This window comes from Sorex fumeus, unplaced genomic scaffold, assembly GCF_029834395.1.
Source record: "Sorex fumeus unplaced genomic scaffold, SorFum_2.1 ptg000063l, whole genome shotgun sequence".
Classification (NCBI taxonomy): Eukaryota; Metazoa; Chordata; class Mammalia; order Eulipotyphla; family Soricidae; genus Sorex; species Sorex fumeus.
In genome coordinates, this window is record NW_026606120.1 from 14327346 (window position 1) to 14352868 (window position 25523).

The following is a 25523-nucleotide window of genomic DNA, read 5'->3' on the forward strand; positions in this document are numbered from 1 at the left end:
GGAGGATCGGCGGTTCCTGCAAGGGGCGGGGCCTCTGGTCCTGGAGCCTGGGCCAGGAGTTGGGTGAAGGGCACAGCCAGGGACCCCACTCCTCAGGAGGGCATGGAGGGAAAGGATGTGGGAGTCGCCAGGAGGGGGCGCTCTGCAGGGCAGGATCTCTCACTCCAAGAACAGCTGGGGTCCCCTCCCTATCTATGTCTTGGCCTGGGATCTGCCCAGGTTAGAGGCCACTTAGCCCAGGAGTGGGGGAGCCACAGCCTCCCACAGACATCACAGAGGTTCCTGGCCCTGGAAGAAGCAGGAAGAGCCAAGCTAACCCCCGACAGACCTCTGCCAGTCGTTCCAGAAGCACCTTCCAGTGCTGTCTCTAGGGACCCTGAGCAGGGCTTCCCCTCTCCTGTCCCCTGTGCTTGAAAAGTCACATGACCTGTCCCTCAGTGATCTTCTCAGAATGCCTCTGACCTTCTCAGAGATCTGTAGACCAGCCTGCAGCAGCCGACACCCACATCTGGGTCAGCTCAGCAGGCAGAAGAGCAGATGGACCCCGTGGGCGGCAGCTGCTGTCCGGGCCCAGGGCCAGAGCTGCAGGCCTGGGGCCTCCGAGTGTGAACCTTCACAGAGGTGTCCTAGGGCACACGCAGAGGGAGGGAGTCAGAGCAAGTTCAGACCCTGAACCTTTGGGACCTTGTTCTAACCCCCACGGATATCTTCACAACCCCCCTTCTCTTCCAAACATGGACAGTCTGGTGTTATGCTCCAATACATGGGTTTTGAGGGGTATACCCACCGTGCATGGCAGCCCCCCAAGTCTCAGGGGCTCACACAGATGCATACTCCTGACCCACAGGAGATGTTGGGGTGATGGTGGGGACTTCTGCTAGGCAGATGGGTCAGGGGCCCAGCTGTGGATCTACCCCATACAAACACAATATTCTGAGGCTGGGAAAGGGTATGGGGATTCATGCCAGTGACATGCCTACTGTGTGCATGATGGCAGGGAGCAGGCTGTGTCACACCCACAGAAGCCAGGTCAGAAGCAGGGCAAAATCCAGGCTTTCAGCTCAAGTAACTTGAGTCACCAGGAGACCGTCACCAGCCAGGAATCCCAGTGGTGCCCTTGACCTATGCAACAGTCCTTAGCATACCTCGTCTCCCAGAGCATGTTGCCTATGGGACCACTGGTGGCTCTTGGAGGAGGGGTCCCTGGCCCCAGAGCACAGTTAGCAGAGACCAGGCTGTGCTTCTGGGAACATCTTTGAAGCTTCACCAGCCTGATACCTACTGATTGCCCAGGACCCCGGCTGAGTCTCAGTGAAACACCATGTGTGGCCTGTGGTTCCTTCCCACCAGGCAGCTGGGACTCAGCATTGTATCTCAGGAAGCAGCACGGGATGGGGGACTCAGTCTCCCTACAGTGTCCTGCTGACTAGCAGGAAGATGAGATCTGCTCAGCCTCCAGAGACATCCTTTCCACCCCCAAAGCCCTGATTCTGCTTCTCGGTGGCTTTTCTGCTCCCTCCTCATCTCTCCAGAGCCCACCTGTCTGCCCACTTCCACACCTCCCGCTGTGTCCAGCTTCCTCCTGGCTGGGACCCTGGCTGAAGTCTGCTGGCCTCCAGTAAAGCCCCATGCCTGACTGAGCCTGCAGTACTCAAGGCTTGATCTCACACAAGCTGGGCATCTGCCATTTATCTGTGCCCACCCACACAGTCAAATGTGGTGGTTTTGAAAAAAGGAAGCTGGTAAAAAAAACATCACATAACGTCATGCTTGCTCTGAGCCTCTCCGGTGTATAAAGCCTGGTGGTGCTGAGTTGGTGGAACCATGTCCGGTTGCCCCACTAGGCTGAGTCTCTAACAGTGGATGTGGGTTCCTTTATCGGGGAAAGTTATCTCTGGACCAGTCGATCCCGACGGGCTCAGCTGGCAAAATGCCAGTCAGCCTTTTGCACCAGGCCTGGTTTCCGTATCCCCCACAGCCTGGCCGGTGAGACCTTGGGTAAGTCTCTTCCTCTCTGGCAACCTCAGTTTCCTCATTCCGGACTTCGGAGGTGGGACAAGGCGGAAGAGATGAGAAAGCCAGAGAGCTTGGGTTGAGGCGGGGCTGAGCGGGGATGGGGCGGGGCCACGGAGAGGAGAGTCGCTCTAGCATAGGCTGAAACGGGGCGGGGGCGGGGCTTAGGGCCCGGCGGAGAGAGAGACTTCGGCTCCGCGCAGCAGGAAGCGGAGGAGGTGGGAGTGGCGCGTCTTAGCCGGGGGCGGAGCTAGCCCGAGGAGGCGGGGCTCAGGGATCGCAGTTCAGGGCGGTCGCCAGGAAGCCGCCCGAACCGGAGGGGGCGGGGCCTGGAGGGGCGGAGTTTCGGGCTCCGGCGCCGGCCGACCGGAACAGGGCGGGCCCAGCGGCGTTTGGCGCGGCCATGACGCCGGGGAGGGGCTTCGGGGCAGGGGCGGGGCTTGAGGGGGCGGGGTTGAGCGAGAAGGGGCGTGGCTAGGCGGGGTGGGGCCCCGCGGCCGGCGACAGTCCCCGGGACCCGCGGGCGGCTGACGGGCGGACGATCGCGGGGCGGCCGGGCGGGGACCGGCCGGGCTGCCGCCATGACAGGTGAGCGCGGACTGGACCGGGTGGTGTCCCGCATCCCGGGACAGGAGCTCCCCCACCCCGGGTGACGCCGCGAGTGACGCCCCGGCGGCTGCTCCCGCACGCGGCGGCCCATGACCTTGGCCTGTAGTCGGCCCCCGTGCCCCTCAGACTCTGGAGGGGGTCTGACCCCGCGAGGGGCCAGGGGGCGGCTGCGGTCGGGGCCTGGCGAGCGGACAGTGCTGACCGCCCCCGCGGGACCCTGCGCTGCTGCCGTGTTGTCAGGAGCAACCTGGGCGCGGCTGCATGCAGGTGTGCGCTCCTGGGAGGAGGTTGGTGCGGTGGACACGCACACCCACCCTGGGACAGGTTCCGGGGACTGATCGGGACAGGCGCCTCCACCCCTCCCCCGGGTACCCGCCCGCCTGGGGGTCCCCAGCCCCTGCAGCTTCTTTTTCAACCCAAACATCCTCCCAGTGCTCCTCAGAACTGGAGACCCCACTGCCCACCTGGCAATGCTCAGCTGAGGATTCTCCTATGTGGTGGCCCCGAGGGCTGTGGACGGCGACTGATTCCCTCACTGTGTAGTGCTGGGCAGTGACAGATCCCTGTGTAGGACCCCCAAGGGCAGTGGTGGTGACAGATCCGGCTGCCCTAGATCAGGAGTGTCCTCTCTGGGGCTCAGAGAGGCCACGGTCACTCCCAGGAAATCGCAGAAGTCCCTGTGCTGGCCCCCAGCCCCACAGACAATCTCACCAAGGCCTGGCATGTGAGGGCTTTGCGGGCTGGAACCTGGTGCCGCTCTTAGGTCAGGAGCACTAAGCCTTGCTCCCCTGAACTCTTTACTGGTGGTCCCTCCTGGATGCTTGGGTGTACTGGGCATTCCCATACAGCAGGGATAGGCCCTGGAGCATCCTGGGTGGGTGGAGTCTGAGAGCACATGGTGCAGGTCTCACCCAGGGCCAGTGGCTGAGCTCCAGCCATCCAGTCTTGGCCCCTGGTCCCTTCTCTCTGTTCGGGTTGGGAGTTGGGGGGAGACCTTGAGCATGATGGGCACAGGAGGTGGGGCCCGCGCTCCCAGCCACCTCGACCTAGCTTGGGCCTTGCCTTGGGCCGCTAGGACAAGTTGCTGAAGGTTAGGGCCTCGGGAGGTAGCGTGGGGCAGAGCCGCCGAGCCTGAGAGGCCGCAGCTGTCGCTGTTCCTGTCCAACAGTCTCTGCCTCATACTGCAGAGCAGTTCATCTGGGCCCAGGAGCTCGCTCCAGAGGAGATCCTTGGACTTTGCACCCAGGCTGGCAGTTTGGGACCTTCCCTGGAATCTTGGCCAGTGGGTGGAGGCCTGGGGTGTGGAGGGCAGCAAGGAACGGTGATAGCCCAGAGGAAGACACAGGGGTAGGTGCTGGGAGGCTGCTAGGGGCAGCGGGAGGGCAGGTCAGTGTTGGGTGTGGACTGAGAAACGGCTTCCTGCAGGAATGACCGGCCGTGGGTTGCCTTAGCCACGAAGCATCTGGGTAAGGCAGTGGGCGAGGCAGAGCTTGGCACCGGCGGCCTTCCAGTGGGTTTTCTGCCAGAGCTTTTGTTTTTAGCTCTTAGGAATGGTCTGGGACTGTGTATCAGGCCCGGGACGGAAACCGCTTCCTTTGCGTGCTCCTTTGTGCCTCCCAGGCTGTCTGGGTGTGGCTGTAAGCACAGCGACCACAGAACGCACCAGGCCCAGGGAGCTCGGGCCCTGGCAGCAGCTGTGACTCACGACACTGGGAACAGAGGCCTCGCTGGCTTGTGGCCCACAGGCCGGGGCGCTCGCCGCAGAGTGCTGGCCCCGCTCCATGGACAGCCTTGCTTCTGGCCCGTGAACCTAAAAGGTCCATCCATCGACTGAGCACCTGCTGGGCTCAGGGGGGCCGCACTGCTCCCAGAACCCTTCGCCAGCCCTCATAGCCCTGACTGGACGTAGCACCTTACCTACCGCTATGTTCATCGGGCACGCAGGTCTGACCTCCAGCTGGCACCGCCTCCATGGGGTCAGCGCCTCAGCTTTTCCGTCTGAGAATGGGTGAATGGAAGGAAGGACAGGGAGGAGGTGGTGGACCAGCTTGTGGGGTCCTCATGTCTGCTGGACAGGATAAAGCTCCGTGCACCCTTGTATGACAGAGGCTGTGGGGCCAACAGGCTGGCATCCCTGAGCACATAAGAAAATACCCGTTGTCATCTTCCAGGCAGACAGTCAGGGCTGGAAGAAGCCTGAAGTTAGAAATGTACTTTCTGGGCCCAGTGAGAGTACAGTATTTAAGGCATGGACCTTGCATGTGGCTGGCCTGGATTTGATCTCCAGCATCCCTCATGGTCCTCTGAGCACGACCAGAAGTGATGCCTGAGTGCAAAGCCAGGAGTAACTCTGAGCATTGCCGAGGGTGGCCCCCAAACCACACACACACACACACACACACACACACACACACACACAATGCACAATGTACATTCTGGGGAAGGACCAACCTAAGGGAGACAAAGAAGAGCTGGTCAGCTCAGAAGAATGGAGGATGGGGCAGTTTAGAACAGAGAAGAATTTGATGGGGTCTTGTTTATTTATAAATAAATAAATAAATAAATAAATGGTCAGCTCAGCCACTGACCCCAGGCGCTCTGAGACTTGGTCTTTTATTTATCCTCATTAAACATTAATAACAATGACGTGTTCATTTTTAGGGAACTATTTGGGAAGGCTTTGTTATTATTTATTTAAAAGTTGTTTTTTAAATTTTAAATTTTCCTGGCAGTGCTGAGGAGACCATGTGGTTCCAGGAGGTCAAACCCAGGCCTCCCTCATGTGTTGCCAATCACCAGCCCAAGCCCAGTCCGTCTCTCCAAGAAGTTCCCTCCTCTTCCTCTCATGACTAGGCTTTTGGCGGCTTTCTGGAATCCTCACTTTCCCCTTAAATGCAATACTGGAATTTCCAGATGGAATTTCATTTGAATTAGTAGGTTTTATTTTCAGAACAGTTCTGGTTTACAGAGGGGTGAGCAATTAGCTCGCAGGGCCCTATGAATCCCCTCGGGCTCCCTTTGTTATGTGATTTACTGGCTTCATTATTATATTAGCTAAAGTTCATAATTTTCCATCGAGCATGAATGGTGCATACTCTGTGGGTTATGAAAAATGCAGGGGCAGAGAGACACTACAGGGCTTAGGCACTTATTTTGCCCTGTTCAATTTCCAACACCACATATCACCCAGACACTAGTGATCCCTAAACACAGAGCCAAGAGTGAGCCCTGAGCACAGAGACAGGAGTGAGCCCTGAGCACAGAGACAGGAGTGAGCCCTGAGCACAGAGCCAGCAATCAGCCCTGAGCACAGAGCCAGGAGTGAGCCCTGAGCTCAGAGCCAGGAGTGACCCAGAATGCAGAGCCAGGAGTGAGCCCTGAGCACAGAGCCAGCAATCAGCCCTGAGCACAGAGCCAGGAGTGAGCCCTGAGCGCAGAGCCAGAAATGATCCCTGAGCACAGAGCCATGAGTGAGCCCTGAGTGTAAAGCCAGGATTGACTGCAGAGCCAGGAGTGGCGCTGAGCATAAATCTAGGGTGAGCACTGAGTGCAGAGCTGGGAATGAGCCCTGAGCACAGAGCCAGGAGTGACCCTTAGCACAGAGCTAGGAGTGAGCCCTGAGCCCAGAGCCAGGAGTGAGCCCTGAGCACAGAGCCAGGGGTGATCCCTGAGCACAGAGCCAAGAGTGATTCCTGAGCACAGAGCCAGGAGTGACCCTGAGCACAGAGCCAGGGGTGATCCCTGGGCACAGAGCCAAGAGTGATTCCTGAGCACAGAGGCAGGAGTGAGCCCTGAGTGCCGCTGATTGTGCCCCATACCTAAGAACATATACATCAATGAAGGAATACAGAGCAGCATCATTGGCCTAAAGATTTTCTTTGTTCCATCTATTCATCCCTCCCTTCTCCCAGCCCCTGGCAACTACTGGTCTTGTTTGGGTTTTGGTTTGGGGGATCACACCTGGCAGTGCTCAGGGGCTACCATGCTGGATATGGAGCTGTCTCCGCTGTCCACCTCTGGCCTTTCAATGACTTTTATAATATTCCATTTTTTGGATTAACAAATAATCAAGATTCTACTGTCTCGCCTTTGCAGATTGGATCTTTTTACTTTTGTTAATATGCCTTTTTGTTTCCTCCATGTCCTTTCATGATTCATAGGTTCCTTACTTTTTATAATTTCATTGTATTCCATTGTGTAGATCAATGTTTACCCCAGTGGGCACTCTGCCTTGCCCTGTGTTGTGGAGGGAGTGTCGCAACAATTAGGGGGCAGCAGTGGTCTCTGACCCAGTTAGAGAGAGCTTTCTGCTGGTTTATTCAAAGAAGGTGGGTTGGCGGGTACTTTTTTTTCCCCCCCAGAGGAAGTGATTTATTTTCTGAAAAGAGGGTGGGGTTGACCAAACCTTTGTCAGGTATAAATTAACAACTTTATCTGTTCACCTCTGTGCTAAACCACCTTTGTGGTTCTGTACAGAAAAGAACTTTTCATTTATTTATTTATTTATTTATATTTTCATTTTGGAGGTGTCACATCTGTCAGCACTCAGGGGTTACTCTTATAACCAGTGCTCAGAAATTACTCCTGGCAATACTCAGGGGACCAAATGGGGTGCCAGGGATCGAACCTGGGTTGGCTGCATGCAAGGCAAGAGCCCTACCAGCTGTATTATCTCTCCAGACCCAGACAGAAAAATTTATATTTAACCATTTCAGTAGCATTTATGATATTCACAGTCTTGTGGAACCACTTTCAGAACTTATTTTTAGTCATCTTAAATAGAAAGTAACCCCATTAAACACTAACTCCCTCCGCACCCCCTCCCCAAGCTTTTGGCAATCATTGAATAATTGATAAATCTACTTTATCTGTCTCTAGAATTTGTTTCTATTGGATATTTCATACTAGTAGGCTCATAATATTAGCTGTCCTTTTGTGTCTGAACTATCTCACATATCAATATCTTCAATGTCCATCCATGAATTAGAATTTCATTCCTTTTGTAATGATGAATATTTTTATATTTTACTACATTCTACTTGCCCTTCACATCTAGGCATGAACACTAGATTTCCTCTTTTTTGGTTGCAGTGAATAATTCTGGTCTCATCACAGATGTGCAGGTACATATTTGAGACCCTGTTTTGCACTCCTTTTGGTACCTGCCTAGGAGTGAAATTGCTGGTATGCTAATTCTATGTTTAACTTTTGGAGGAATTGCCAGGCTGTTTCCTGTAGCGTCTGTGCCCATCAGCAATGTCTGAGAGTTCCAGTTTTTCCAGATCCTCATTATCATCTATATGTGTATATAAATATATATGTATATATGACATATGTATATATATATTAACCTCCCTAGGAATAATGAAGCATCTCATTGTGGTATGATTTGCATCTCCATAATGATTAGTGATGTTGAGCCTCTGTTCATGTGCTCGGTAGTTATTTGTGCATATATCATATTTTTAAGTCTTTTTGATGTGTTATTGGGGGATGTTTGGGCCACACCCTACAGTGTTCAGGGGTCATTCCTGGCCCTCATGAGTGACCCTATGTAGAACTGAGGGGATCATATGTAGTGCCAGGGATTGGACTGGGGTTGGCCCCATGCAAAGCAAGTATCTGATCTCATATCATTTTCTCCTCCCTATTTGTGATTTTTTAAAGAAAGTCTATTCAGTATTGTTCCATAGTTGAAAACCTGTCTCATGAGCTGGGGGAGAAGGCAGCTGAAATAGAAAGGGAATCACTAAGTCAATGATGGTTGGATAAATCATTCGGGATGGGAGATGTGTGCTGAAAGTAGATAAAGGATCAAACATGATAGCTTCTCAGTATCTATATTGCAAACCATACTGCCCCAAAATAGAAAATATGGGGGAAATTGTCTGCCACTGAGGCAGGTGGAGGGTTGGAAGGCAGGGTGGTAATACTGGAGACATTGGTGGTGGAGAATGTGCCCTGATGGAGGGATGGGTGTTTGATTATTGTGTGACTGAAACTCAAACATGAAAGTTTTGTTGTAATTGTATCTCACAGTGATTCAATTTGAAAAAAAAAAAAGAAGAAGAAAGCCTATTCAAGCCCTCTGCCCATTTGAGTTGGATTACAAATGTGTTTTTTTTTTATCTTGTTGAGTTCTAGTTGCTTTTATGCATTTGGGGCTTTGATCTTTTATCAGATGTAAACTTTGCAAATATTTTCTACTCTTCTTTAGGTTGTCTTTGTACTCCTTCTATGTACACTCAAAGCAGGATTTATTTCTGGACTCTAAAGTTTATGTCACTGGTCTTTGTCTAATTTTTACCGATACCACATACTGCTTTTAGTTATAGTGACTTTGTAGGAAGTTTGAAATCAGGAACTCTGAGTAATTTTTCTCTTCTGGAATTGTTTTGGACTATAAAAGTCCCTGGAGATTCCATGTGGATTTTATGATGGCTTCTATTTTGGAAAAATGAAAAGTATTAGGATTTGTGCAGGAAGTACCTGGAGTCTGAAGATCACTTTGGATAATAAGGTTCTTTCCACTATGGTTCACTCTTCCAGTTCATAAATATGGGGTGTGTTTCCTTTTTCTCTCTCTTCTCTATTTCAACAATGCTTATAGATTTCATTGTGCAAGTCTTTTCACCTCAATTAAATTTCTTCCTAAGCATTTTAATCTCTTTGATGCCATTGTAAATGGAATTGCTTTATTATTTTTCCTTTTGGATTGTTTATTGAAAAGCATCTGATTTTTGTGTTTATTTCATATCTTATAGTTTTGCCAAATTTATTAGTTTTAGCAGTATTTATTAATTTCTAGGGGTTCTTAATAGAAGATAAACCTTCTTTGAACAGAGATCCTTTTACCCCTTTCTAATTTGCATTCCTTTATTTTCCTGTTTTCTCCCCCTTAATTTCTTTAACTGGAACTTTCAGTGCTGTGTTAAATAGAAGTGATGAGAGAGGGTATCTCCTTGTCCTCTCTCTTCTCTTAGGGAGAAAGCTTTCAGTATATGACCAATTGGAGTGAAGTTTGCTGTATCTTTTAATATATGGCATATATCATATTGAGGAAGTTTCCTTCGAAGTTTCCTTCTATTTTTATTTTATTTTTTTAAATATTTTTTCCCTAGGGAATAAATACAAAATTTCTCTCTTTTTTTTTGTAGGAGTACTGCTATTTATTCAGCCACTGATTAGCTGATTGAATTGTGCATGAACTCCACCTTACTTTTTTTTTTCCATTTTTTATAATTTTATTTATTGAATCACCATGAGAGCAGTTACAAAGCTTTTGGGTCTAAGTCTCAGTCATACAATGAAACACCCGTACCTTCACCAGTGCCCCTTCTCCACCCCCAATAACCCCAGTATACCCCCATCCCACACCCTCCCCCTGCCTGTGGGGCAGATGATTTCCACATTACTCTCTCTCTCTACTTTGATCACATTCACTATTTCGACACCAGACCCACCATTATTTGAGATTTTACCCCAACACTCAGATATGCTGAAAAGGCAACAATAGACAATTTGTGTTCTATTGCTGGTTATGAATAACATATGATGTCGTGTGGCTGCAGTAGGGCCATGTGGTTTTGAAATTTCGAAATTTTAACACTTAAATCTGGAGGGATTTCTGCCAAAAGCCACTGGGTTTCGAGATCTGCTCCTGAGTCTCTGGGATCATGGCCATTGAGCAGCTTGATGAGGAGCCAGAGAGGCCGTTCGTGGGCGATGACTTGGGGTCTCGTTGGGGTGGGGAGGACAGGCCCGGCTCCCCCCCCCCCACCATCCCGTGAGGCCCAACAAGTTTCGTCACTGCGGGCCCAAGCCTGACTGTCCAATGGCCTCTGGAGGATGACAGCCACCAAGTCACCAAGAGGGAGCAGGCGGAGGGGCAACACCCTTTCCTCCCTGGGATGGCCCGGCGACAGTAACGTACTGTGGAGTCCGGATGCATTTCTGCCAAAAGCCACTGGGTTTCGAGATCTGTTTCTGAGTCTCTGGGATCAAGGCCATTGAGCAGCTTGATGAGGAGCCAGAGAGCCCGTTTGTGGGTGATGACTTGGGGTCTCGTTGGGGTGGGGAGGACAAGCCCAGCTCCACCCCCATCCCGTGAGGCTCCGTGTGTCTCGTCACTGGGGGCCCAAATGCGACTATCCAGTGGCCTCAGACGGATGGCGGCCACTGGGCCGCCAGGGGAAACAGGCCAAGGCACGAAACCTATTCCCACCTGGGTTGGCCCAGCACCAGTAGCCTACTGCAGAGACCAGACGCATTTCTACCTAAAGCCACTGGGTTCTGAGATTCGTTTCTGAGTCTCTGGGATCATGTCCATTAAGCAGTTCAATAAGGAACCAAAGAGGCCTTGCCTTCAATTATATAGCTGAGCCGGAGGTGGTTTGTGGGTGTGTTTCCCACATACCTAACTTTAGCAGTTTACTTTCTTGGTAATCTTTGCCCCAAGTTTTTGGGGTCTGGCCAAAGGCACAGCAGCAATTTTGGGGTATCTGGAAGTCTGAAGGCGCCATGAGGCTGCTGATGCACTCACTTCACAGGTACAGATTGACCTGCTGGCGGCACCATACCCCCATCCTTCTATTTTTAATTGCTTTAATTGAAAAGGGCATTGAATATTTTAGAAGTGATTTTTCTCTATTACTTTGAGATGACATGTGACTTTTTAATAACTTTTTTCTATTCATGTGGCATGTTAAATGACAAGATTTTAAATATGTTAAACCATCCTTGCTTTCCTAAAATCGATCTCATTTCACTAAGGAGCTTTAAGATGCTGCTGATTTGGTTTCCTACTTTTTTGTTGAAGATTTTCGTTTCACCATTCATAAGGGACATTGGTGTTTGGTTTCCTTGTATTGTTGTGTTCTGCTTTTGCTTATTTCGAATAGCAAGTTAGGAAATATCCCTCCCTCTCCAGATTTTTGGGAGAGCTTGAGGATTATTGTTTATTATTTAAATGTTGGTAGAATTCACTGGTGCGTGTTAAAATAATTTTGTTTACTGATTTAATTCCTATATTAGTTATAAATCTACCTGGATTTTCTGTTTCCTTAAGCTTCTGTTCTTGGTAGATTATGTATTTTTAGAAATTTTTCCATTTCATCTCAGTTGTACACTAAACATTAATGTTCACATTAATTTTCTTTAAAACCTTTTTGTTTCTCAATAAAATTAGTAGTAAAAACCCTATTTTATAATAAAACTTTACAAAGTTTTCTCTTTCTTTGCCAATCTAGCCAAAGGTTTGTCAGTTTTGGTTAGCTCTTGAAGAATCAACTTTCATGTGTTTCATTTTGTCTTTTTTTTTTCTTTTTGGGTCATACCCCGGCAATGCACAGGGGGTTACTCCTGGCTATGAGCTCAGGAATTACCCCTGGCGGTGCTCAGGGGACCATATGGGATGCTGGGAATCGAACCCGGGTCGGCCGCGTGCAAGGCAAACACCCTACCAGCTGTGCTATTGCTCCAGCCCCTCATTTTGTCTTTTAATGTTCTCTTCTTCTTCTTCTTCTTATTATTATTATTATTATTATTATTATTATCATTTTAATCACCATGAGATACAGTTACAAAGCTTTCCTATTTGAGTTTCAGTCATACAATGATCTATCACCCATCCCTCCACTAATGCACATCTTCCACCACCAAGAGCCCCAGTATCCGCCCCATCCCAGCCTTCCCCCTGCCTCTATGGCAGACAATCTCTCCCATACTCTCATTTGTATTGCTTGTTGTGAATAGCATAAGATGTTATGTGGCCGCAAGAGCAGCCACGCACTCCTGGAATTCTAAAATTTTAGATAATTACAGTCTGGAGAAATCCTTGCAGTGAGCTGCTCAGTTTGAGATTCTTTTGTGTGTCTCTGGATCATGGCCATTAGGGAGCTTACATAGCAGCCGTAGGCAGTTTGTGGGCGTGACCTCCAGGGTCCCATGGGGACTGGGTGTGTGTGTGGGGGGGGTAATAAGAGGGACCAGCCTATCCCCTACCCCTTTAGGCCTGGAAGTTGCCATCACTGAACCTGTGTACCTGCACTTCTCATTGGATTCTGGAAGTGGGCAGCTACCAGGGTTTTTAGGGGGCAGGTGGAGGGATGATGCCTGCCCCTGTCTGAGGCACTTCAGTGAAGTCGACCTGGCTTAAAGTCCGGAGGCATCTCTGCAGCGGGCTACTCGGTTCTGAGATTCTTTTGTGTGTCTCTGGATCATGGCCCTTGTTTCCATCTTTTCTAGAGAAATAAACTATTGGCATATGCCTTACAGGGCACACCCGCTCTCGCCCTCAGCACACCGCGCTGCTGGTCCTAACTGCAGTTTTTGATCTCTTTCGAGATTTATGGGTCTCTGAAATAAGGTCAATAAATGAGCTTGTACAGCTGAGCTGGAGGTGGTTTGTGGGTGTGGCTCCCACATACCTAACTTTTAGTAATTTAAGTTCTTGGTAAACTTGGCGCCAAGTTGTTGGGATCTGGCCAGTGGCGATTTTGGGGTATCAGGAAGTCTGAAGGCACCAATAGGCTGCTGATGCACTTGACCTGCTGGTGGCACCATATCCCCGTTAAAGTTCTGTTCTTGATTCTCTCTTGGTTCCTCTCTTTAGTGTTTCCTTTCTTCTGCTAGCTTTGGTCTTGTTCTCCTATTTTCCCTTCTAGTTCTTTACGATATCACATTAGGTTGGTGATTGGAGCTCTCTTGTTTGTGAATGTTTATAGCATTTGTATTTGTAAGAATCCCCAAACTGGAAACAACCACCATACATTAGCTTTTTTGTGCTTGGGCAGCAAGTATAGCATAGTAACACTTTTGTGGCTTCCCAAAAGCTCACTTGTCATCTCGTTGTCTGGATTGGGAATAATGATAGAACACTTGCCTCAAATCTGTGACTTCGATCCTTGATGCAGGTGGGAAAAAAGATTATCTCTGTTTTTGTGGGGAAGGAGTCCAGCTACTCTGGGCCTTGCAAGCTGAACACATGATATTACTGGGCTGAACTTGGGGGGCTGCGCTGGGAAGAGATTTGCTCCCATGCCTAGTTAGCTTCCAAGTGGAGTCCACTTTCTTTCTTCCATAGAGCGGAGGGCGTGACTGTTGTCTCTCTGCAAGCTGGAGGCCGTGTTTAGCCTCCACAGACCACTCCGGTCTGTGCACGTGAGCTTCAGAATGGGCACTCTGGCCTGGCCTGGCCTGTTCTGTGCTATCCTGTCCTGCCCTTTTCTCTCTTTTTTCTCTGTCTTCATTTTTTATTGATTTACAGTGTTATTCATAGTTGAGTTTCAGGCTTACCATGGTCCAATCCCACCACCAGAGTCAGCTTCCCTCCACCAGTGTTCCCAGTTTTTCTCCCACCCCCCAGCCTCTTCCTTTGATTATCTTATTTTTTAACATTAGAAGAGAATTTTATTTTTAAAGTGTCACCTTTGGGAGCTGGACAAATAAGATGCTTGCCTTGGATGTGGCAGACCCAGGTTTGATCCCCAGAATCCCATATGGTCCTCAGAGCACCGCCAGGAATAATTTGAGTGCAGAGGCAGGAGTAAGTCCTAAGCACATTGCAGAGCTAGGAGTAAGTCCTGAGCACAGCTGAGTGTGGCCCCAAAACCAACCCAAACAACAAAAATAGTGTCACCTTAAATTGCAAGGATGTCCATTAAACCTCACAATTAAACACACCAAAGAAGCCTTGTTGTCAAATGAATTAATCAAACACCTTTGCTAACCTTTTATAATCCCATTTTTTGGGGAGCTGGACTATATCCGGCGATGCTCAAGGGTTACTCCTGACTCTGCACTCAGGGATCATTCCTGAGGATGCTCAGGGGATCCATATAGAATGCTGGGGTTTGAACCCAGGTTGGCTGCATGCAAGGCAAGCACCCTCCCTACCTGCTGTACTATTTTTCCAGCCACCCTAAATTCTGCTTTTATTATTATTTTTTTTATTGCTTTTTGGGTCACACCCAGCGATGCTCAGGGGTTACTCCTGGCTCTGCACTCAGGAATTACTCCTGGCAGTGCTTGGGGGACCATATGGGATGCTAGGGATTGAACCTGGATTGGCTACATGCAAAACAAATGCCCTACTGTACTATCACTCTGGCCCAAAATTCCCATATTTTTTCCCTTTTGGGAGGGGAAAAAAGATTTTTCCCCTTTTCTTTGAAACAAGAGAATGCAAACAGATCCCTGTAGCTTTCTGCCCACTATCAGACACGGTGTCAGCTCTGAAGCCATTAACTGAGAGAGGAGGGGAAGGCTTCTGTCCCTTCTTGCAGAGCTGAAGGGTTTTCTTTTCCCAGCAGAGCACAGTGGTGGAATTAGTTCCATAACGTTTTTGTTGAGACCAGAAGGGACAAACATGAATCGATCAGAAAGCAGATAGAGCTTCTCTTGAACTCACTGGATCCTGTCCAAGGTCCTTACCCCCAAAATAAAGTTGTGAAACATGGTGTAAAGGAGAAAAAAGAGACTCTCCAGAACAGGACAGCTGGGCGGGCACAAGGAGGAGGGAGAAGAAAAGAAAGCCAAAGACTGTTCACTTAGTTATCCTTGTCTCTTCCTCTCCTCCGCTTCCTCCTCATTTTCACCTTCATGGTCAGCCCCTTCTGCACACTTTCCCATCTTCCTTCCCCTATCTCTTCTTCTTCATCATCATCATTATCATCATCGCCCCCTTCTTCATCATCCATCTCAGGAACCGAGTGGTACTGTGCTGGATTTGGTCAACTGTCACCTTTGATGGCCTCAGCGAACTCATCTGCGTCTGCATCGGAAAGGTCAGTGAACCCAGTGAGGAAGCTCCCTGCTTGCTGCAGGCGCTTCCCACTGGGGTCTGTCTGTATTTGACTTGGAAATTTTGTCAGAGCCAGAATCTTCCTTTTGCTTTTAGTGGACTTGGAAGACGGGTTGTCGCTCTCATCCAGAGGAGATTTTTGGGATAAATATTTATGAAATGAGTGCCATCGTGTGTATTGTTTGGTCGGAGGCTACACTCAGGCAGTGTTCAGGGCTTACTCCCGTCTCTGTTTTCAGGGATCATTCCTGATGGTGCTAAGGATTGAGTCCGTCCGGGCACATGCAAGGCGAGCTCCTTACCCACAGTACTACTATCTCTCTGGCCCAGGACTGTTGTAGTATTAAACATATTCATGCCAGTGCATGCTACCAGTAGCTAACTCTTGTATGCAGCTTGATTAGCACAAATTGCCATGCACAAATTGCCATGACGTGCTAATAAGGAATGCCAGTTCTCGTTTATGAAGTATTTGGTTAGCACAGGTCCTTTGTGGCAGGTGGGAAAAGTGACTCCCGCCAAAAAGTGTTCCCTGAGTGGCTATGTTGCAGGTCACCTGACTTCTAGGTATCTCACAAAGTGTGGCAGCTGACTTGGGTGAAATGGGGGACAGGGAATGTGACTTCAAGAGAAGAGGGCTTTCACTTTCTGCTGAGCTGCCACTGGGGGATGTGGGTGAGTTGGGTCTGAGCGGGTGAGATCTGAGCACTGTTGTGACTCAGATGTTCATGTCCCGTCAGCTCAATGCGGCCGCCAAACTGTGTCTGGAATCCACTTGATCTGCACAGCACAGGAACTGGTCCCCACCACCCCAATTCTCAGGGACCCATGGCCCCAGGCTGGATTGAGGAATCCAACAGGAAAAGGAAAATCAGCCCGAAGTCCTGCCCAGGTTTTTCTTGGCAGGAAAAAGGAAAATCAGCCCTAATTCCTGCCCAGGTTTCTCCGGATATTGTCTTTCCTTACAGAAAAGAATTTCAGGAGAGAAGGAGAGAAGGAGGGAGGGAGGGAGAGAGAGAGAGAGAGAGAGAGAGAGAGAGAGAGAGAGAGAGAGAGGGAGAACAAACACATGATAGGCTGTGATTTGGGTAACAGAGTGCCCCTCAGGTAAAAGTCTCTGGAGAGAATTTTACCTTTAAAATAAGGTTCTCGGGGGCCAGAGACATAACCTGGTGGGTAAGGCTTTTGCCTTGCAACACAGCTGACTTGGGTCTGATGCCAAGTACCCCACAGAGTTCCCCCAAGCACTAACAGGAGTGATACCTGAGCACAGAGCCGGGAGTAATCCCTGAGCACTGCCAGGTGTTGCTCCCAAACAAAGAAACAAAGACCAAGCAAACAAACAAACAAAAAACCAGGATTTTCATGAAAATAGAAATCTCCCTGGAACCTGACTTAGTATCTTTAGGTTCTTCCGCATCAACTCCCACCGTTCTTCATCCTCCACCCCAAGCAGTGCCGCCCCCGGGGTGGTTTATAAAGGTCATTCTCCCCATATTGGGGCTTGGGCCTCAAATTCCGACCTCTTCAAAAAGAAATAAAATGGTTGGTGGAGTTTGTTCTCTATTCCTGTTCTGCTTTCAGAATCTCACTGACTTGTTTGTAAATTTGTTTCATCCATCCGTTCGATTGCTTCTTCCTGTCCCTTCATTCCCTCCTGCACACCTAGAGAGTCTGAAGCCGCCTGTCTGGGGACAACCACCAATCTGGTCTCTCCTAGGCGAGTGTGAGGCCTGGGGTTTGGGGCCGTACTTGTAGGTAGGTCCCGGGCACAGGTCTGGAGAGATGGGCCGGAAGGAGCCAGACACACTCAGTCTGAGGGTTGTCTTGCTCGGCAGATACTTAAAATGAGTTTTTTTGCCAAGACAGTTTCGTAACATTGCATCGCAGTTTCCCTGTTCTCTCAGCTAGTAGCAGGCCACCGGTCCCCCTAGCACTTGGAGGAGACACACCATCAACCTTCAAACGCTTTTGGATCTCTGCATTCCCTCCCAGCACTTCTTTCCTGAACCTTCTAGAAAGGTCTAGAAATGTTTTCTTTTGCTCTGTTTTGTTTTTTTGTTTTGAGGGGGTCACACCTTCTGGTGCTCATGGCTTACTCTTGGCTCCACATTCTCCTGGCAGGGTTCAGGAGACCATATGGGATGACGGGTATCGAACCCGGGGTTGGCCACCTGCAAACAAATGCCCTCCCTGCTGTACTATCGCTCTGGCCCCTAGAAACGTTTTCTGATATTTCTGTTTCCCTGCTCCTCCTGTCCACAGCACGTTTGCTTGTCAGCACTTTTGACACTTCCGTCACTGTCTTTTCCTCAAATAATTTCCCACACCTCTGAGGGGCACACGGTGGGTGTCTGGGAGCTCAGCTCCACTCTGACCCCGTCCAGTGGAGCCGCTGTCCATCCTCCTGTCCAGGGGCTCAGTACCCATGACTCTACTGCAGGTGCCAGTCGCAAGTCCCCTCTGCCTTGGGTGGTGCTCAGTGATCAGCTCCGAATCACGGGTCCCCGGTTGGGGTTCGATGAGTTTGCCATGTGGGCCGAATGAGCGCAGGGACATGGGCTGACCGCAGCAGGAAGAGGTGCGGGAAGCAGGCCCTGGGGGAGGGGGAGGGCACCCGCACCCCTACGTGACTACTGCTCACCTTCCCTTGTGGCTCCAGCACCCACAAACTCTTCAGATCTGGACAGGGGCATTCAAGGGGGCTCATTCCATAGGCTTCATTAGTAATAGGGACCATGGGGCCTCGACTCAGTCTCCATCGAGTCCCTCTTCCCTTCCAAGGTTGGGGTCCGACAGGAAGGTTCTGCTTAGTTCTCTCCCAGCCAGCTCCCATCTGTTGCTGTTTAGGGACATTAGCAAAGTCCCCTCCCCTCAGAAGAAGTTGGGAGGGGGTGATTAGGAACAGCAGAAGATGCTCCTTCACATTGCAGATTTTTACTAGGGAATTCCAAGGATTTCAGGTGCTTGTGTCAGGAAATGGCTGAGAACCAAGTCTTGTCTTTCTTTTTTTTGGGGGGGGTCACACCCAGCATTGCTCAGTGGTTACTCCTGGCTCTGCACTCAGGAATTACTCCTGGCAGTGCTCAGGGGACCATATGGGATGCTGGGAATCAAATCCGGGTCAGCCGTGTGCAAGGCAAATGCCCTACCTGCTGTGCTATCCCTCCAGCCCCAAGTCTTGTGTTTCTTATTACAAGTGTTGTCGAGTATGATAACTTGTGCAAAAGGAATGTGGACAGTCCTTCTGCCCATCTCTGACCTTTCAATTGTAATTTAATTCATTATTTTATTATTATTATTTTTGGTGGGGGCAAGCCCTGGCGGTATTCAGGTCTTGCTCCTGGCTCTGTGCTCAGGAATCAGCTCAGAGGACTGTGATGCTGGAGATAGAACTTGAGTCGGTGTGTGCAAGACAAATACCTTGCTCACTGTGCTATGGCTCAGCCCATAATTCATTTACATTTAAAGTAATAAGGAATAACTTCTTTCTGTCTTTTTGCACCCCTGTATGTCTTTTTTATTTTATTTTTATAAAGTTAGCACTGCACTGTAGCACTGTCCTCCCATTGTTCATCAATTTGCTCGAGCGGGCACCAGTAACGTCTCACAACAAATTATAAGACTTCCTGTTACTGTTTTTGGCATATCGAATATGTCACAGGGAGCTTGCCAGGCTTTGCTGAGTGGGCGAGATACTCTTGGTAGCTTGCCGGGTTCTCTAAGAGGGGCAGAGGAATCGAACCTGGGTTGGCAGCGTGCAAGGCAAATGCCCTCCCCACTGTGCTATCGCTCCAGCCCTTTATAAAGTTGTTAACAATAATTTATTATATTTAATATTCCGGGCTGGAGCGATAGCACAGCGGGTAGGGCATTTGCCTTGCATGCAGCCAACATGGCCGACTCGAGTTCGATTCCTCCGCCCCTCTCGGAGAGCCCGGCAAGCTACCGAGAGTATCTTGCCCGCATGGCAAAGCCTGGCAAGCTACCCATGATGTATTTGATATGCCAAACACAGTGACAACAAAGTCTCACACTGGAGACGTTACTGGGCCCGCTCGAGAAAATCGATGAACAATGGGAGGACAGTGACAGTGATTAATATTCCAACAGGACTGGAGCAATAGCACAGCAGGGAGGGCATTTGCCTTGTATGTGGTCAACCTGAGTTGGATTCCCAGCATCCCATATGGTCCCCCGAGTACTGCCAGGTGTAATTCCTGAGTGCAGAGCCAGGAGTAATCCCTGAGCATAGCTGGGTGTGACCCAAAAAGTAAAAACAAATAATAATAATAATAATAATAATAACTTTGGGCTGGAGTGTTAGCACAGTGGGTAGGGCATTTGCCTTGCACACAGCTGACTCGGGTTCGATTCTTCCATTCCTCTCGGAGAGCCCTGCAAGCTACGGAGAGTATCCCGCCTGCACAGCAAAGCCTGGCAAGCTCCCCGTGGCATATTTGATATGTCCAAACAGTAACAACAAGTCTCACAATGGAGAAGCATCTCCTGGTGCCTGCTCGAGCAAATCGATGAACAATGGGAGGACAGTGCTACAGTACTAATATTCCAACATCAATCCCACTACTATTACACCTTCCCACCACCAAATTGCAAATATTTCCATCTTGACCCCTAAAGCCTACCCCCAAAGCAGGAGCTAAATAACTTATTTTGTATTGCTTATTATGAATATTACAAGCAATAATAATAATGTTAAAAATGATCAAAAAAGTTTCCTTAAAGGAAAGTGTGTAAAGATTGTTATATTTTACCCTGGAGCTGACAAGCCCTGGTCTTGGTACATCAGTGGTATAGCATATGAGATGTTATATGGCCACAAATGTGGCCGCACACTCGAGGAGTTCTAAAATTGTAAATATGGTGATACAACTGAGGTTAATTAATTTTTTTTTTTTAGCTAGATGTTGACGTTGGGGTCCGGAGGCATCTCTGCATCATGTTGCTCTTGTGTTTCTGTCTTCCAAAAGATTTATTTCTGAGTCTCTGGATCATGGCCATTAATGAGCTTATATGGCGCCAGAGGCAGTTTGTGGGAGTGACTACCAGGCTACCAGAAGCACAGGGAGATGGGGGGAGGTCGCCCATTTCTGACTCCGTGGGAACCTGGAGGTTTCAGTCACAAGTCCCGCATACCTGGGTTTTTCAGCAGATTCACTCATGCATGAGGCTTGTCTGAGCCTATGGAAATTGGCCGTGAGCATGACAGTGGATGAGTTCTGGAGGTTTTCAACTGCTGGGCTAGTTGGGGTGGGCGGGGGGGACTCACCTGCCCTCCTCTAGTTTGCTCCGGATGAGACAGCCTGGCATGGCACCCCTGTGTGTCTTGTAACCTTTCCCTCTTCATTTTTTCCACTGCATCCTCTTTTAGGTTCTAGTTGTCTTTTTATAACATCCAGGTTTCCTTTTGTTTCTGTTCTACCGATATTTTCTCTCTGGTGGCAGAGTTAGGACAACCTGCAGCTCTGACTGTCTTGTTTGAGTGGGTACCCACTTACCTCAGTGCCATCCAAACTCTGCTCCCTGGAGTGCAGAGACCACCATGTGGTTCGGGAACCCTGTGCCGTTTCCTAACACCCTGCACTCACCACCCCCGGCTCTCTGTCTCTGGGGTTTGGGGGCCACACCCTATGGTGCCTGGGAACCCTCTGCAGTGCTGGAGATCACCCCTAGCTCCTGAGGACCTGTCATTTCTGAGGAGTGCTCCTGGGAAAGACACAGTGTGCTCTGATGGGATTCTGGAAGGGTCTAGAAGGATCTGGAAGGATCGGGAAGGTGCTGGGAGCTTGTGTGGCCCAGCCAGGCTCTGATTGTTGATTCCTCTCCCCAACAGTAGATAACAGAAGTGTGGGGTCAGAGCTTCTCCATGCTCCTGTACCCCCCGCCCCAACCCCGGCTGTTTCCAGAGGGCCCTGGATAGTCGATTCTCAGCACCCCTCTCCACCCACCCAAGTATTTTCTGCGATAAGCTCCTGGGCTTAGTGGAGAGAGGTCAGCACTGGGGCCTTGTGCCTGAGCTGCCTCATCCCCCTGCTCTTCCCATCTTCCAGGGCGGAGTTGGTGGCATACAACGTCAGGGGAGGTGTTTAGGGGGCTCTGGGCTGTGCACATCAGTGGATGTTCACGGGGTCTTGGGTTTCAACAGGGTTGGGCCAAGGCTGGGGGCTGGGGGGGAGGGTTTCCACATGTCTTGGGCCGAGACTATGCCCTGGGCTGCCTGGTACCTCTGCGCTCTCTGTCCTTTCAGCTCAGACCTACTGTGACCGTCTGCTCCAGGATGCGCCTTTCCTGACAGGCCCCGGGCGCCTGAGTGAGCAGCAGGCGGACAGGATCATCCTGCAGCTGAACCGCTACTACCCCCAGATTCTCAGCAACGAGGAGGCGGAGAAGGTGCTTCAGAGAACCGGGTGCTCCATCCCTCATCCAGGGCTGGGGAACACTTCTGGCCCTGTGAGGCAGAGAGGCCGAAACCCGTGTCCTTGAGTGATTTGGGTTTTCTAGGAGGGCCGCAGGAAACAGCAATCCAACAGGGTACAAATGGGGGGGAGGGACTGGGGGGAAGTAGAGGGTACCAGCCAGGGCCCCTGCCCTTCACTCAGCCACACAGAAAGTCCAATATGGGCAAACATGCTGGGTGTGCCCTTAGCGTGGGTGGTCCTGGGGATCTGGGGCTTCAGAGCACTGGGAACATCCTACCCACCCCACCCACAACCCTCATCCTCCCCCAGGGACCAAAGGGTGTGAGCCATCTTCCAGCCGAAGTCATATCCGGTCCTTCTGCTGGAGCTGTGCGTTCCTGCTGCTGTGGGCTCACTGCCCCAGCCGGGCGCTCCCAAAAGTCGAGGCTTCTCCCGGGGCGCATAGCACGACCCCCCAAATACAGTCAGCCAGGGCCTGCCTGTTCCCGGCTGTGTCACTTCTTAGGTGACATGAGTCCCACGGTGGGTTCAGAGCAGAAGTTCCTGCTTTCCTTCTGGGGCATCCTCCTTATAAATCGTTTGGAGTCCCCAACATTTGTGGATGGAAAAGGGAAACCCCTTTCACACACACACACACACACACACACACACATATGCACACGTTCCTACACACATATACACACATACATATACATACACATATACACATACATAATGCACACATACACATATACACATGTTCACACATACACAAATATACACATTCACACATATACCTACATATGCGCACATACATATCTATACACATACATACATGCATGCATACATATTCACACATATGTACCCACATGTACACATACACACACATACACAAATACACACGCACATACACACGCACACTCACACCTGCTGCGGGGTAAGGTCCCGGTGTGCCTGTATCTGGGGCACAGTCCGTGTAGCACCTCACGCGGCCGTCAGGGGGCAGCACTGGGCTGGTGCCGGCCTCCTTGTGCCGACGGCTGCTGCCAAGCGCCTGCTCACTGACCTTTCCAGCCAAGGGCCCCCGGGGAGCCTGCGTCTCCCTCTTGGCCAGCCGGGCTTTATTTTTCAGGATCCCACGTCCGGCGGGAATGAGCACTCAGGGCCCGTCTCACTGCCTCCCCCCATGGCCCTCGCTGGGGGCTGCTTCTTCCCGGGGTGGAGGTGGGGAGCAGCTGGCCAGTCACTCTGAGCCCCGGGTGTGTGTGTGGGGGGGAGGGGAGGGTGCCACCAGCTCCTCCCCGGAGGCCTCCATGTGGTCTGGCCCTGACCCAGCCCCGTGTCCCTCCCCAGTTCCGGAACCCCAGGGTGGCACTGCGCGTGCGGCTCTGTGACCTGCTGGGCCACCTGCAGCGTAGCGGGGAGCAGCACTGCCAGGAGTTCTACCGGGCCCTGTTCATGCACGCGCAGCCCTTGCACGCCTGCCTGCCCAGCCGCCACGCCCTGGGTGAGTCCCCCCCCCCGGGGCCCACCCCCCTCTCCTCCCCTCTTCCCCACCCCCAGGCCAGATTTTGTGCAGAGTCAGCACCTGGTGCCAAGCCCAGTTAACTGACCATGTCGGGGGCTGTGGAGGTGGCCCTCTCCCCGCGGTGGTTCTTGGGGGACAGACCTCCAGCACACAGTGTGTCCTGCAGGGCCCTGCGCTAAGCAGAGCAGAATGGCTCTGTCCTGTGGCCTCGCGTCCAGGAGTCGTGACTGTCCTTGGACAAGGTCCCGGAGGCCCGAGGGACAGGGGCACTCACCCACAGCTGTGCAGTGGGGCCCCCAAGCCGAATGGATCCCGAGCTCACGCTCCAGCAGTCTTACTCTAACCCTGCAGCCAGCAGGGGCCCTGGGGTGTGTGGTGGGCAGGGGGGCTGGGGGTCACTCCCAGGTGCAGGGCTCTGCACACCTACCCGCTCGCTATCCGAGGCCCACCCTGGGGTGTGTGGTGCATAGAGGTCTGAGGTCACCTCCAGGTGTATGTCTCTGTGGGCCAATGTGGGCGCCCCGGGGTGCCCCTTGGGAGTGGGGAGGGGTGCCAGTGAGGGCTTCTGAGTCTGGTCGCAGCCCCCTCCCCCTGTGCCTGCCTCCCACAGTGCTCCCAGTGGCAGGGCCGGTCGGGCGGGAGGCTGGGGGCAGCACGACAGAGGGACCGTCCCTCCTCCCCGGCCTGATGCCACTAACCCGCCCCGTGATTCTGTGGTTTTGTTTCCAGAGGACTCAGAGAGCACAGAGCTAGCCTGGGCGGCTGCCGGCCACGAGTTCAGTGACAGGGGTAAAGGCCCTCCTCGCCCGCCCTGCCCCACCACCCCCACACGGGGCCTTGCGGCACCCCCTCTCCAGGCCGGGATCCCCGTGGATGGACCCCCCAGGGACCCTCTGGGCGGCCACTTACCCGGCCGGCTTATGTCTCCCCAGGGCCCGTGGCGTTCCTGGCCTGCCTGGGCTTGGCGGCAGGGCTGGCCCTGCTTCTCTACTGCAACCCTCCAGGTGGGTGCCTCAGTTTCCCCAGCTGGAGGGGCAGAGAGGGGTGGACGTGGGTCAGGTCTGCCGGCCTCCCCGAGCATCAGAGGACACTCGTGCTCAGGGCGTCTGCCCTCCTGGCTTGTGGGAACCGCTCCCCCCCACACACACACACAACTGGGCCATCCCTGTGGCCTCCCCCATCTGCTAGGGGTCCCCAGTCCCAGAGTGATGCCATGGGGCAGTGAGCCTAGTGGGGACGCTGAGGCGCCCTCTCTTGTCTTCCAGACTCTAAGGTGCTCCCAGGGACCCGGCGCATCCTGGCCTTCTCCCCCATCATCCTGGACCGCCACGTCAGCCGCTTCCTGCTAGCCTTTCTCACAGACGACCTGGGGGGACTCTGACACCGCCTCCCCCCACCGCACACTCACCAAAGAGCCCCCGTGCCCGCTGGGGCCGCTGCTTTTCTACTCATTGGTTTTCTACTATTTATCGTTTCTGCAAGAAGCACATCACCCTCATGTACAAAGGTGCCCGGCGACATTAAACGCTCGGCGACATGAAATGATGCTTGAGTCTGGCCTTGAGGTGGAGGCGCTGGAGTTGTTTCCCACGTCCCCGGGATGGTGCCGCCGGCTCAGACCAGTCCCAGGGCTTGCAGTTCTGTCCAGCCCAGACCCAGACCTGGGTAGGCCGTGGGCCACCCTGCCCCCAGCTGTCCCTCCCTTGTCTCAGACACACCATTGCTGAGTGTCCCCTACCCCCAAGAGACATCTTTCGTGTCACTCTCTCCCCTCTCACTGTCCCTGGATGTCCTCCGTCGGTGCTGTCTACGCTGTCCCCTACTCCCTGACCCAGGGAAACCTCAGCCGGGCGTGCCCCAGGCCCATCTGCTGCTTCTGCCCAGTACGACCTCCCCTGGCCAGACCCCAGCGTGCGCCTGAGCACCTGCGGGGGACACTGTTTGGTCATCCCGGTGCCTGTCACTGCCCACCACCTACTGGGGTGGCCTGGCAAGTGATGGCCATGATTGCTCTGGCCAAGAGACAGGAGAGAAGGAGCTGGCCAGTGGGTGGGGGACATTAGGCCCAGCTCCTGCCTTCCCTGCAGGGTCCCCAGAGTGGAGGCCAGCCCCTGCTCCCCCTCCCCCAGACCCTAATGCTAGGAAACAGCTG

At 51.7% G+C, this 25523-nt stretch overlaps 1 protein-coding gene across 2 annotated transcripts; it reads left to right on the forward strand.

Moving 5' to 3' along the window:
* Nucleotides 1-2488: 2488 nt before the first annotated feature.
* On the forward strand, nucleotides 2489-24880 carry CARD19 (caspase recruitment domain family member 19). Of its 2 annotated transcripts, XM_056127830.1 has the most exons (6): nucleotides 2489-2601; nucleotides 21693-21835; nucleotides 23197-23350; nucleotides 24101-24160; nucleotides 24304-24375; nucleotides 24637-24880. In XM_056127830.1, the coding sequence occupies exons 1-6, from the start codon at nucleotides 2595-2597 to the stop codon at nucleotides 24750-24752; spliced, it is 552 nt and encodes a 183-aa protein (XP_055983805.1). In that variant the 5' UTR covers nucleotides 2489-2594; the 3' UTR covers nucleotides 24753-24880. The 2 variants fall into 2 exon arrangements, with proteins under 2 accessions (XP_055983805.1, XP_055983806.1); XM_056127831.1 differs by lacking the exon at nucleotides 24101-24160.
* The last annotated feature ends 643 nt before the right edge of the window (nucleotides 24881-25523 follow it).